This window comes from Anabrus simplex, chromosome 3, assembly GCF_040414725.1.
Source record: "Anabrus simplex isolate iqAnaSimp1 chromosome 3, ASM4041472v1, whole genome shotgun sequence".
NCBI lineage: Eukaryota > Metazoa > Arthropoda > Insecta > Orthoptera > Tettigoniidae > Anabrus > Anabrus simplex.
In genome coordinates, this window is record NC_090267.1 from 243,526,289 (window position 1) to 243,540,675 (window position 14,387).

The following is a 14,387-nucleotide window of genomic DNA, read 5'->3' on the forward strand; positions in this document are numbered from 1 at the left end:
GCTGTACATATAATTAAGTGCATCAGAAGTAATTTGTACGACAAAAGGCAAGTCTATAACAATAATGTTGTGGACTTTAATAAATTATATCGACAGGTTTTTGAAATGGATAACTGCCATGAATTTGCAACTATGAAAGTTTGCCACAAGCTAACGTCTGCGCATATGCGTCCCACTTCATTTCAGCGCATTAACGTGAGACTTGCTTTTCAATTATTTTGTAATTATGTTGCAAAAGAATAACGTTTTTTAGACAGATAAACTCAGAGCGATTTGAAGACAGTGAGCAGAGGGAAACGTTCACTAGGGAATTAAATATCCGAATAGATGTATTAAATACTTCTAAACCAGCAGAGGCTCTTTATAAAGATTAAATAGGACATTAAACCTTAATAAAATGGAGAGCTAACCTCAGTGGGAAGAATCATACTTTTGATTCAGAAAGAACTCTTGAATCCCTAAAAGGTTTTTTTTTTGCTAGGGGCTTTACGTCGCACCGACACAGATAGGTCATACGGCGACGATGGGATAGGAAAGGCCTATGAGTTGGAAGGAAGCGGCCGTGGCCTTAATTAAGGTACAGCCCCAGCATTTGCCTGGTGTGAAAATGGGAAACCACGGAAAACCATCTTCAGGGCTGCCGATATCTCCCGGATGCAAGCTCACAGCCGCGCGCCTCTACGCGCACGGCCAACTCGCCCGGTAATCCCTAAAAGTAACAATTGAGAGCACCATATAGGAGTCCGAGTATGTATGGAATAATGGGTTCCGGTATGTGCCAACAGCCGAATTTAATCAAGATCCACTAGAACGGCACTTTGGTATACTACGCTAATAATAATAATAATAATAATAATCGTATGGCCTCAGCTACCATGTGGAGACATTTCGATTTGACGCCATCTGGCTGTCTGCTCGTCAATTTCGACGTTCCGTTTTATTCTAGGCCCACTAAATGGCAGACAGAGTAAACCGGATCTCTCTTGGGCGTCTATGGCTGAGATTTAATGAATTTTGTCGGGTAAACACCAAATGTGTCACCAGAGACCTTTTACATGCCGACATCGTACGACATGGAGTATCGAATGGACTTTTTCCACCATTCAAAAATCCGACTACCTCTGCCGGGTTTGAACCCGCTATCTTGGGATCCGGAGGCCGACACTCTACCACGGATCCACAGAGGCTTATTCAGTTGTGACGTCCACCTTTCAACAATAGATTTTTAAATTTACACATGTTGCAGTCTATTTGTATCCCAACTAAACTTGCCTTGTCATTGAGTAGTAATTGTGAGCCCAAATTTGAACTGACATTGGCATCATTCGTCAATCAAATGAAAGCACTGGCTAAGAAGGCATAAGCGACAAATAAAGCTGCAGTAGAAAAAGCGCAAAATAAAATTATGCATGCGCTAGACTTCACCGAGAACATGGATGACCTCTTACCGGACCTGGAGAACTGTTTAGGCCTACTTAATAGTGATAATCACAGTCTTGCTAAGGGGTGTTTAATTTATTATCTAGGATATGTAGTACGCAACGTATCCAAGGTCACATGTCATAAATGTGTCAGCCTACTTCACGGAAAGCCGACAGTAGAAATACTTGCCGCAGCCCTCACGTTTATTAGGGACTATAGCAATAAATACAGCATTGACAGCATTTTCCTCACCCATCCTTGAAGAGCAGTTTACAATGTGTTCGTGCAAGTTGAAAGTGCAGTGGAACAAAACATCTCCTGTGAAGATAGTCTATGGGGCGATATATTTTACGAGTGTTTGAACAGTTTTCACAGTTTCACTATTAGTTCGAAAGAATTAGGATGCTGCGATGACCATGTTGCGGACATTATCCCTAATTGTGTGTTTCGTTATAATGAAGTGGTGAATTTATTTTGTAACAAGACAGATGAGAAAGGAACTGCTATCTTCTAAGACCACAAAATCTACCCGGGAGCTATCTAAACTATCTGATATATGGCTTCCGGAATGGTAAGCAAAAGCATAATATTTTGCTTGCAATAATTGTCTTTTGTTGGTATGCTGACTTGTAAGCTCAAGCTCACTTATTGCTGGAAGAGCGGCCTAGCGGAGGAACCGATGAACTAGGGGAGAGATCACTATGTTATTATTCTCTATCATATTCTCAAGACCAAACTTCAAAATTTCAAAAGTTTTCCGCCTATAATAATCCTAAATTCCTTTCCATTTATACTGAACTAATTTTTTGTACATAGTTAATATGTTTTTATTTCGATTTTCCTTCGCCTCTGAGTAATCGAATAGCAACTGGGAAATGAAGAGAAGCTGTCCAATTCTTTAAGTGAATGTCTTTGATAGCAGTGAAAGCCTCCTGAGAAGCTAACACTAAATCTATAGCACTAATTCCTGAATCGACTATGTACGTTAAGTTTCCTGTTTTATCCCCCAACCACCCACCATTCAAAATATGTAATTCCTCTGTTGCACGGATTTCCAATAATTTCTCTCCATTCTTGTTGCATTCTTCATCTTTACTTCTCCTTCTTTCTATTAATATGTTACCAATTTCGCTATCGTACATTGGATGCTTTTCGCCCACCCTTGCATTTAATTCTCCATTATAATTATTTCTGCTTCTTCATTCTTTATTTTAATCTGATTTACTACTTCAATAAAATCATCAAAAATTATTTTCTCAAAAGGGGACCCTGATGGATGGTTGTAGCAGAAACCTATGAAAATGTTTCTCTCTCTCTCTCTCTCTCTCTCTATGACTTCCTTTATCTATCTACTTGCTCAAATCCTGGTTCCTAAATCTCTTCCTCATTACATATTTAATCTTTTATAATCACTGATATCCCACCCAGATAGCGCCCTTTCGGGCTCTTTTTATGTTTCGTTGTACTCCAAACCTTATAACCCGGTATTTGTAATTCATATCCTGCCGTAAGCCATGTTTCAACCATCCCTGTAATATCATTACCCCGCATTAAATCCCTCACTTCATCATTTCCCAGTTTACTCAATATACTCTCGATATTTATTAATTTTACAAACCACTCTATTTATTTTTTCGTGGCTATATCTGCCGAAACCATAACCTTTCTCCACGTAATTCGTGATTTTCATAATTTTATGATAGATCCTCTTGGGGAAATAATCATTTCCTCTTCTAAACCCCTGGCTTCATCAGTCTTTGTCAAAGCTTTATATTTTTACCCCAAGTGCAGTTCAAATTTAACGCTGGGTTACGTTTTCCTTCTTATTTTCCCTGGAAATCACCTCTTATTGAGCTGCTTGACTGGAGTGGGGATGACTCGAATTCATTGCCGATTTATCGTGGCCTCTAGTTCCCCTTGTTCAGTTACACACACTGCCGCTGACTCAGCTCTAACGCGGTCACTTGCCGTGTTGCTGACCTTCCGCATAATTGATACATCAGGGCGTTGTTCCTTCTCCCGTAACTGGTTGCCTGTTCCACGAATCGCTTACTACTACGACCCTGTTTCCACGGATAAATGCTTTTAATCCTGAATGACACACTCTTCCTTGATCATTAAAATTATCTTTGTCTGACTCCACCAATCCATAGATTATTATGTTTCACCTCCTATCTTCTTTCTCTCGTGTTCTTTCCTTTAGCTCGAGTTTCCTTAGCCTTTCTTTCAAATCCAGGATTTTAGCCTTCATGTTATCCATCTCGAGTTTGTTCTGCAACAGGCTCTCCTTGACATCATTGTCTGTGCGTAAGAAGGTCTTCAAATCCTTGAATTCGGTTTTCAGTCCATTAATATTTCTCTAGACTTCTCCACTTGACATACTTCTTGCATAATCTCCTTGAAATTCTCCATATCTTCTCAAAACAGTCCAGGGCCGAGTTTAACTCAACACCACCAATCACCAATAGCACCATCACAACTGATGTTAACACCATTTGTATAACTTAGTATTAAAGTTATGTTCAGTTTGTATGAACTTCACTTTCAACCTGCACTTCCACCTGCCTACAGCACACCTGTATTGGTCAATTGAGACTGTCATGTTCAGCTAACGCATTCGCGTTCGTATTTCGCACGCTTATAACTCATTCAATACTCTACATCCTTTTACCTCGCTGGCTGAATTGCGACTGATATATGTTTAACACGCTAGCCGCGTTATACACCCTGTTGAGGCTAATTGGGAATATGTGTCATGTATTCGGAGAAGGAAGGTATTTATGAGACGGTTACGTTTCACACTTCAACTCCACCTCAGTGACCTCTCTGCGGCTCTAGTAATTTTACGAACGTGTGAAAATAGATTTAGGTGTATTTCCAAATTGGAACATATTCTACTGAATGAATCCGAATCGAACTAAAAGAATCTGCTTCCATCCTACATATTATCAGACGTGCCAACTCTTCCGATTTAAGCGGGTGACTCCCGATTTTTCATCGTTCTTCCTGATCTGCCGATCGCCGGGACCAATCCCCCGATTTTCAGAGCTGTTTCAGTAATTTTCGTATTATTTTAAACACCCGCGTGTTTCCTCGTTCTATCGATATACGTTCTAATAATCACAATCGGGTGGCAGTACGGGGCACGGCGGCCAGCCATGTACTCCTCTACATAGGAAGTAGAAGTCGCAAGCGAGTAACCTAACCTCAGAAGTAGAACGCCATAGACCAGGGGCAGGACTTGTGAAAGTGCTCGTGTTAAGTCACGTAGTTGTGCTTCTTGGTTGTATGGATTAATATTTGTTTTGGCCAGAATATCAAAAAAGAAATATGACGCAGTGTTTAAAAGCGCTTATAGGGATGGATTTCCTAGTTTCAGTGAATCCAGGAAGGGACCAACGTTCACATTCTATACTATATATAGGTATGATTTTTCGGTTGCGCATGGCGGGAAGTGCAATATACTCCAATATGTGCAAACGAAAAAACATAAGGAGAGTGTCCACTGTGTAGAAAGAAACCAGAAACTGAACTTTTCATGCAAAAACAAAGATGGAAATCCTCGTACGAATGCCGAGGCTTTATTTACGTTATCTATCGTAGAACATAACCTGCCTGTAAATTGTGCCGACCAAGCGGAGCCTTTGTTTTGCAAAAAAAATCCTGATTCTGGAATCGCTAAATTATATGGGTGTGTTAGAACGAAAACAGCGGCTAACATTACAGAAATGTGCATGAAAGAAAGGGTGAAAATGTTATCACATATGCAGGTGAATGCATTTTCTGTTGCTACTGATAGTGGCAATAAAAGCGACTTGAAAAATACTCTATTGTTGTAACATTCTTAGGTCTGAACTCAATGAAATTCAGAGTTGTCTACTGTGCCTAATTTAGAAGGTAATGCTACTGGGGCTGACATTGCCAATCTCTAGCTCTCAACTTTTCAGGAATTCCGCATTAAATTAAAAAACTGCCTAGCTCTTGGTGCTGATAATGCTCCAGTAATGGGAGGATTAAAGAATGTTGTGGCAGGATGTTTGAAGCGATAAAATAGTAACATAATCATTCTAAGCTGCTCTAGTCATCTTATTAATCTTGCTGCAGAGAAGGGTGCAGCGTGCTTGCCTGCAAACGTAGATGAAATTATAATCGATTTATTTTATTATTTGTAAAACATTGCAAAGAGGAAAGGAAAGGTCAGAGAATTCCAGATTTTACACAACACAGAGATCAGAAACATTCTGAAGCATGTGCCTACTCGATGGTTATCATTAAGAAGGTGTTTAGATAGGATTTTTCTGCAGTGGGACCTTTTAGTTACTTTATTCAGGGGCGGAATTGTGAGTAAGGATTCTCAGACGGGAACATTAAAGGCTTACAAAATTCCTTAGCACAGTCTAAGTGCAAATGTGTCTTGTTTGTCTGGAAAAGTGAAGCATTGTCATAATATTTCACCACACTTCTCAGTTAAAAGGAAAACCCAGTCATCAGTTTCACCCAAAAAAGTAATGAAACTCATGATGACAATAAGAGCCATGGTTTGTCACGTGGAGAGTGATTGTTCATGTTCCTTTCATTAAATTTCCATAAGTCTTTTTGCATTTTTCATGGATATCTTTGAGAATCCAAACATAGCTCTTCAGTCAAGCATGGCGCACATCCACATGTTGAAGTTAATTTTGGGGGAACTATTGAAGAATGTGATGGCAAGGTTTGTGAAACCATACGTTCTTATAAGCTACTCCTCTCTCCTTGATGTAGATTATCATACTCCAGCAAATCAAAACGATTATTGTGATCTGATGACAAGGAACTCGGTGGTTGTTTGGATGAACACATTGAAGTCTGAGGAAAAGTGCATATTTTTTAAGTCTGTTGGAAAGAGTTTATCTTCATCACGTGACTATACGGTACACAAATTTCCGTTCAAAGATGAAGTTTTAATTAATACACAAGTTGCAAATATTTCTGCTATAAGTAAGATATTTTTCTAGCCTTAGATTTTTCAATAACAGGTTTCCGAACATTCTGATTAGTGAAATGGAACATTTAGATATAGAAACTGAAATTCTGCACTCCCAGTCCTGTAACTTTCAGCTCTAAGAAACAGACCTGGAAAAAGGAAGAAGTGATGTTCAGTCGGCATTGGAAGGTCAGACGAAATCAGCTGATGGTATACTCAAATATGACAGACTCTTTAAGGTGCTGCTTGCTATTTTATTAATTCCACAAAGCAGTGCAGAACGTGAAAGGATTTTTCAGAGAGTCACAAAGACAAAAATACAGTTCAGATCCTTGCTGTCTGAACAAAGTTTGGAGAAACGTTTAACCCTGAAATCAGTTGAACAAGGCAAGTGCTTTGAAAAAAAAATTAGTCACGAGTTTCTGAAGAGGGCTAAGTCAGGTACGGGTGTGTTGAACTACAATTAGTCGTAATGTGTTCAGCATGTTGAAGGATGAGAAGTCACATGTTCCTATAATTCAGATGTGTCCAGTATTAACTATTCATAGATAAATAAATAAATAAATAAATAAATAAATAAATAAATAAATAAATAAATAAATAAATAAATAAATAAATAAATAAATAAATAAATAAATAAATAAATAAATAAATAAATAAATAAATAAATTAAAAATAAATAAATAAATAAATAAATAAATAAATAAATAAATAAATAAATAAATAAATAAATAAATAAATAAATAAATAAATAAATAAATAAATAAATTAAAAATAAATAAATAAATAAATAAATAAATAAATAAATAAATAAATAAATAAATAAATAAATAAATGAGGAAAGCAACGGGAAACTACCTCACTCCTCATTTCCATAGTACGCCTCGTCAGGATCCCACCTCTACATGTTATTAAAACAGGGATAAAAATACTCGCTATTAAACAAAGAATGGTTTGTTTCGTTCTTAAAAGAACATCATCAGGTTCTATCAAGTCATACTCAAATATTTTGGAAATAATATTTATGTTTATCTCTGTTTCATACATAGGAACATAAATTCGGGAACTTATCTTAATGATGTCCTGCTTTGTCTCCACTCCAGCATTTACCGCGAGATGCTTGGATAACTGAAAAGTATGGCTTCCTTCTTAACAATTAAGGGTTTTTAGGCATATCAAAGAGGAACAGCTCATAAAATGATGTTCAGAAATACGCCAAGTTCACATGGATTTTTCCTTTCAGAGTACCACTTCAGAACTACTTCAGGCCGCTGAACTGAAGATTATAAGTAAGGACTCGTGTGCAGACCTATGGGATAAACAAAGTGCGAAATTAGTCAGGAGATCAATAGTCTGCACTCAAGATTCATCAAAACGTTTCTGTGGTGTAAGTATAAATTTGATATAAATCACTTCGTCACACTCAGTTATAACTTTGTTGTTTATTGACAGAACTTCGAATTTTGTATACCTAATACGAGATAAAAGCGAGGTAAGACACAAAAATATGAAGTGTACAGACAAACTTACGTACATAGATGATCAAGGTTTCATTCTGTATAATATTTTAGCTTCCACAAACAGCTACACAGAAGTGTTTTGAAGCATTCATATATTGCATCTGTAATAAAATAAGTTTTTATAGCACCGAGAGCAAAGAATGCAAAAACACTGACGGATGAAATATCCAAACACTGTGAAATAAGTAATGTAGAATACGGAAATTTGGCAATATATTTCTGGAGATAACATATTTAATTGATTAAAGGTACAATCCGCGCGAGAAAAGCCATCGCAAATGTACCATACTAGTTCATTAATAACCGGTGTAATCGCCTTACTGTTGTATACAGGCATGCAAACGTGCATGCATTGTGTCATACAGATGCCGGATGTCAGCTAGTGAGATGAAGTTCCATGCTTGTTGCACTTGGTCGGTCAATACAGGGACGGTTAATGCCGGTTGTGGATAACGCTGGAGTTGTCGTCCAATGATGTCCTATACGTGCTCGTTTGGTTACAGATCGGGTGATCGAGCAGGCCAAGGCAACATATCGATACTCAGTAGAGCACGTTGGGTTACGACAGTGGCACGGGGCGTGCATTATCCTGTTAGAAAACACCCGCGCGAATGCTGTTCATGAATGGCAGCTCAACAGGTCGAATCACCAGACGGGCGTACACATCTGCAGTCAGGGTGCGTGGGATAACCACGAGAGTGCTCCTGTTGTCATAGGAAATTGCTTCCCAGACCAGAACTTCCGGTGTAGGTCCAGTATGTCGACGCCGCCGACAGGTGGCATGCAGGCACTCACCTGGCCTCCTTCTAACCAACGCACGGCCATCACTGGCAGCAAGGCAGAAACGGCTTTCATCGGAAAACACAACGGACCTCGACTCCATCCTTTAATGAGTTCTCGCTTGACACCACTGAAGTAGCAGACTGCGGTGGTTTGGGGTAAGTGGAATGCACGCCGCAGGGCGTCTGGCTCGGAGCTGTCCTTCAAGTAACCAATTTCGAACAGTTCATTGCGTCACTGTGGTGCCAACTGCCGCTCGAATTGCTGCTGCAGACACAGTCCGCAGCGCCACAGCCATGTGCTGAATAGGGATTTACTTCCTCTCGGTGGTGCCATGGGGACGTCCGGAGCCCGACCTTCTTGCGAGTGTACCTTCTCGGGACCACTGCTGCCAGCACGCATGCACAGTGGAGGCATTCCTGCCTAGTCGTTCTGCAATAGCGTGGAAGGAAAATCCACCTTCACGCAGCCCTATTATACGGCCTCGTTCAACCACAGTGAGCTGTTGATACTGATCTCTTCGTCGTCGTGAAGATATTATTGACCCAGTCACAGTCACTCCATCCAATCTCACATGCAACGAACGCTCTCGCACAGTAGAGCCCGTATGTATGTTCAACGTCATGGGGTCGCTACTAGCGCCACGCTAATGCAATTTGCTAGAAATTTCAATCAACGTCACCTTTCAGATGTATAAACACGCCTACCAACGTTAGTTAAACTAGCACAAGCCCTTCTTGTTGTTTGGATTTTTTTTTCCGCCAGTGTATTATTGATCCCACCATGCGTTTCGAGACCCATACCGAGCAGACAACGGAAGTCGACTGCTTGAAGGGACAGATCTACTCTCCTACAGTTCTTTATTTTAATAAGGAGAATTGCCATCTGAGGCTAGAGGAACCATTCCTTTTCCGTGTTTGAAGTTCTTCAAAGACATTGGTTTCAAGAAAGAGCTCGTACGCAAGTTCGCCTTAACGGCCTTAATAGGCTCAATATCCGGTTTTGGGAACCATCTTTATGGAGCCCTGTCGTAGCCCCTTTTAGTACTTCTTTGAGGGACTAGTGAGCCAGGCGATCGGGAAGTTCCCAGCCGGCGTGGAGGGCATTTCCGTGTATTGTTCTCGCCGTCAGGCTTACCTGTGAGTTTCTTGGAGTTCCAACGAGAATGTTCCACCTCTAGCCACCTCACAATATTCTGGTTCCCATCGCCCGAGCTATAAAAAGAGAGGCTAGCCGCAGACAGTCGTTAAGGTTGATGCTGGACTCGGAGTCAGTGTTGGAACGAGGAGCTGTTGTTGTGTTGAAGTGTTCAAGCGAGTAGCTGGACTACAGACGACGTACGGGTCAGAAGTGTGTACTGGCTTACAGTGCTGTGTGTGTGTACTTCTGTGGATTGAAGGCCACCGTGAGTCAGCAAATTAAGCATTTATCGTGAGTGTGAGGGTATTGGACCAGTGTTAATCTTCGATGTTGGGTGAGTATGGTCCTACTGTTGAATACTCTTGAGATGTCCGTGTTTAGTTGTTCACTGCATATGATTCTGTGAATTACTGGACTGTCTCTTGAGTCGAACTAAAGAATAGTCATCGTGTGTTGTGAAGCCCGTACTCCAGTGTTCAAATTCAGCGGTCTACACACAGCTGCTCTATGAGGTGACCGGGACTTGGGGAAATGAAATTAAGGTTTAGCAGTCCCGTGGTAATAGCAACGGGCCGGATCACCTGCTGTACCATAACGAACAGAAACTTGCAAATAGACAGCAGTTCGTACGTGTGGCCATTCATGAATGGTTAGAATTGTGTGTGTATATATGTGTGTGTTTGCATTAGTTGGGTCCTTACTGAAATAAATGAGAGTAATGAAACAGATGGAGTTTTATTTGTAAAATATTGACAAAATTGTTTGGCATACTTTGTCTTGTGGCAACCCATGACTAACGGAAGTTGTTCTAAATGAAGAAATATTGTCAAAAATCTTATATTCGGTGTGAATTGTTTTATGTAAATTTAAACTAGAACTATCGGTGTGTTTCTACAATGCCTTTTTCAAGGTCATTCTAAATCATCAATTAACTGCTCCGAACTGCCTACCCTGTTTCCAGCAATTAATTATAATGCTAAAATTGATTTCATGGCAAAATCGTATTCATCACTATTTAAAAAACAAACCACATGGCGCAATAGCTCCAAAGGACCATGGCCTACCAAGCGAGCACTGCTCAGCCCGAAGGCCTACAGATTACGAAGTGTCGAGTGGTCAACACGACAATTTCTCTCGGCCGTTATTCTTGACTTTCTGGACTCAGGACGATATTTCAGAGTCAACAGCTCCTCAACTCTAATCGCCTAGGTTGAGTGGACGTCGAACCAGCCCTCAGATCCAGGTAAAAATCCCCGACCTGGCCGGGGCCTCCGGATGAGAGGCAGACACGCTACCCCTACACCACGGGGCCGGCAGTTCTGTTTCCTACGCATAACCTAATGGAAAATATATAATTAAGTGTACTTACGTAGCACGTGGCGTTTGTATGCCCAAAATATTTTTTTTTGTTTTCTCGCTATAATTTAATGCACTGAATAGAACGAGACATTAGGCACAAAACAAAAAAAAAATACCGGGCTGAGTGGCTCAGACGGTTGAGGCACTGTCGTTCTGACTGTCACTTGTAAGAATCGATCCTGGCTCAGTCCGGTGGTATTTGAAGCTTTCAAAATACGTCAGCCTCGTGTCGGTAGATTTACTGGCACGTAGAAGACCTCCTGCGGGACAAACTTCCTCATCTCAGAGTCTCCGAAACCCGTCAAAAGTAGTTAGTGAGACGTAAAAACGATAGCATTATTCTTGTTAAATGAAAGTGTTAAAAGTTTAAATATGCTTAGATACGCGCCCTTCACTAACTGTAACTGCCACCTTACGCAGGCAGCTGTCCTGCCTAAGCTGGACCGTTGCTCATTGGGCCGAATCGTGCTCGTCTTTGCCCTCGGTAAAACTTGAAGATAATACTGTTATTGGTTTTACGTCCCAGTATCTATTTTGACGGTTTCCGGAGACGCCTACGTTCCGGAATTTAGTCCCGCAGGAGTTCTTTTACGTGCCAGTGAATCTACCCGACACGGGGCTGACATATTTGAGCACCTTCAAATACAACCGAACTGAGCCAAGATCGAACCTGCCAAGTTGGGGTCACGAGGCTAATGCCTCAACCGTCTGAGCCACCCAGCTCGAAAATTCTTGAAGAAACGCAACCTAGCAATGCTTGTCCTTATGATCGAAATTGCTCTGTTGGCAACGTACGGCGGGCAACCTTCAATAGGGAAACTACGTCATGCAATCTTCTCACCAAGGTGAAAATACTATTTCACAAACATACCTTTTATTGCGCATTATCCGACCTGAAGTCGGAAAATTTGTCATCATTAGAGTGTTGGCCGCTCAGGTAGGAAAGTTTGTATAATGCAATTCGTGATCACTAGACTGCGTGCCAAAAACCGGGATTCTTTTCCAAACTTCTCCGCAATGTTCATATGGAGTGAGGGCACACGGAACTGTTGATGGTGATTGGCCCGTTGGATGAGGATATTAAGGTCTTGAGCAGACCACTTGCTGCTATACGACAGGAGTAGGCTATGTGCTGGTACGTGGTTTTAACCTCTCCCTTCCCACTATCGTGAATTTTCTTCTTCTCCTTCTTCTTTATCTGTTTACGCTCCAGGTTTTTCCGTCGGACTCACCTCTACCGCCTCAAGGGGAGTGTCCTGGAGTTTTAGACTCTGCGTCGGGGGATACAACATGGGGAGGATGACCGTACCTTGCCCAGGCGGCCTCACCTCCTATGCTGAACAGGGACCTTACGGGGGGATGGGAAGATTGGAAGGGATAGACAAAGAAGAGGGAAGGAAGTGACCGTGGCCTTAAGTTAGGTACCATGCCGGCATTTGCCTGGAGGAGAAGTAGGAAACCACGGAAAACCACTTCCAGGATGGCTGAGGTGGGAATCGTACCCACGTCTACTCAGTTGACCTCCCGAGGCTGAGTGGACCCCGGTCCAGCCCTCACACCACTTTTCAAATTTCGTGGCAGAGCCGGGAATCGAACCCGGGCCTCCGCGGGTGGCAGCTAATCACACTAACCACTACACCACAAAGGCGCACTACTATCGTACATCACGTCATTCAGTTCATCTCATTAACTCCTCTAATGAAGTTGACGTCAGGAAGGGCATCCGCTCGTATACACTCGCTACAAAGATTCATCTCAATTTATACCAGACTCCGTGGTGAAACGAGACACAGCCAGCAAGAGGCTGTGTGGTTTGGATCTCGTACCTATCAGCTTGAATTTGGGAGATAGTGGGTTCGAAGCCACTGCCGGCAACCCTGAAGATGGTTTTCCGTTGTGTCCCATTTTCACATGAGGCAAATGCTGATTCTGTACTTAAGTAAGGCCACAGTCGCTTCCTTTACACTTCTAGCTCTTCCAATACCATCGTCGCCGTAAGACCTATTTGTGTCGCTGCGATGTAAAGCAAAGTTGAAAAAAGATATATATAAGGGACAAGGGTTGGGCTCTCTCTTTAATTTGTACAGTACATTGTTGTAATATAGGTGCCCCTAGCATGATCAAGCTAGTAGGTCGTGCAAAGTTCTTTATATTGCTAGAACCTACTTGAATGCTGACAAATATGAATCAGAGGTATGCTAGGTCACACTGCCGTACAGCGCGCGGCTGGCTCATCACTAGATTTAGTTTATGTCAAGAGATCGTACACCTGATTTTCAGCAATTAATTACAACGCTAAAATTGATTTCAATGCAAAATAGTTTTCACCGCTATATTTGAAAAGCGAACCCCATAACGCAACGCCTCGAATGACCAGGACCTGGATTCCTAACCATACAGATGCGTGGTTTTGCTGCATTGGCTAGGGTGAGACTTAGCAGTCAGCAGTAATTTCGTAGTCTGTATGGTATGTCTTCATATGCTTTATGTAGACCTATGCTTCATATTGTATCGTTTTATTCGCAGATGTGACCTTTTCATGCGTTCATTACAGTTTCTGTAAATGAATGACATTGGTGCTAACGATTCCGTAGTATGCCGAGCTTAAACCCTAACATATCATTGTACTAATTCTGTGTAGGCATAGGGATGGGAGATTTTAGGTTTTCAATAAACTGCGAGTTGCATAACACTACATTTTAAGATCTAGTGACCCACTGTATATAGTTATATACACTGATGTGACATTACGTTATGACCATCGCGTAACAGGAATGCCTATTGCTCCTTCAGCATTAAACCGGGTCCACACTTGTATCAGATCAACGTATGTGTATCATGATCGGCCTTGTGAAAACAGAGTTATATATCAAGATCGTGTATCATATATGATGCAATGATCGGATCGGGGATATTCCCACCGGGAGTCGGCCTTTTGCATTCGTATCAAAGGGAAGAAACGTGAAACAGATACGGACAGTGTGGACGAAGTGTTTCCCCGATCAGCAATCCCTATCATCACCTCGTATGCTGCGCATGCTCAGAGCCCCCGTCACTCTTCCCTATTCACCGTCCTTCCTCTTTATTTAGTCTTGCATCAATCTGTGTTTCGGGAAATTCCTCTTTTAAGAAAAATGGATTCGGAGTGTTCCATGGAAAAAGTTCAACAGTTCATATGATTTCATCAATAGAAGACCATTTTG

At 41.3% G+C, this 14,387-nt stretch overlaps 1 protein-coding gene across 2 annotated transcripts in view; it reads left to right on the forward strand.

Annotated features, from left to right (window-relative positions):
• The window catches only part of LOC136867192 (serine protease 42), a 155,313-nt gene that overhangs the window by 115,909 nt on the left and 25,017 nt on the right, over positions 1 to 14,387 (forward strand). For both annotated transcript variants that reach the window (XM_067144312.2, XM_068227047.1), the window contains one exon: positions 7,629 to 7,772. In XM_067144312.2, coding sequence (XP_067000413.2) covers positions 7,629 to 7,772 — 144 coding nt within the window. The remainder of the gene's footprint in view (positions 1 to 7,628; positions 7,773 to 14,387) is intronic.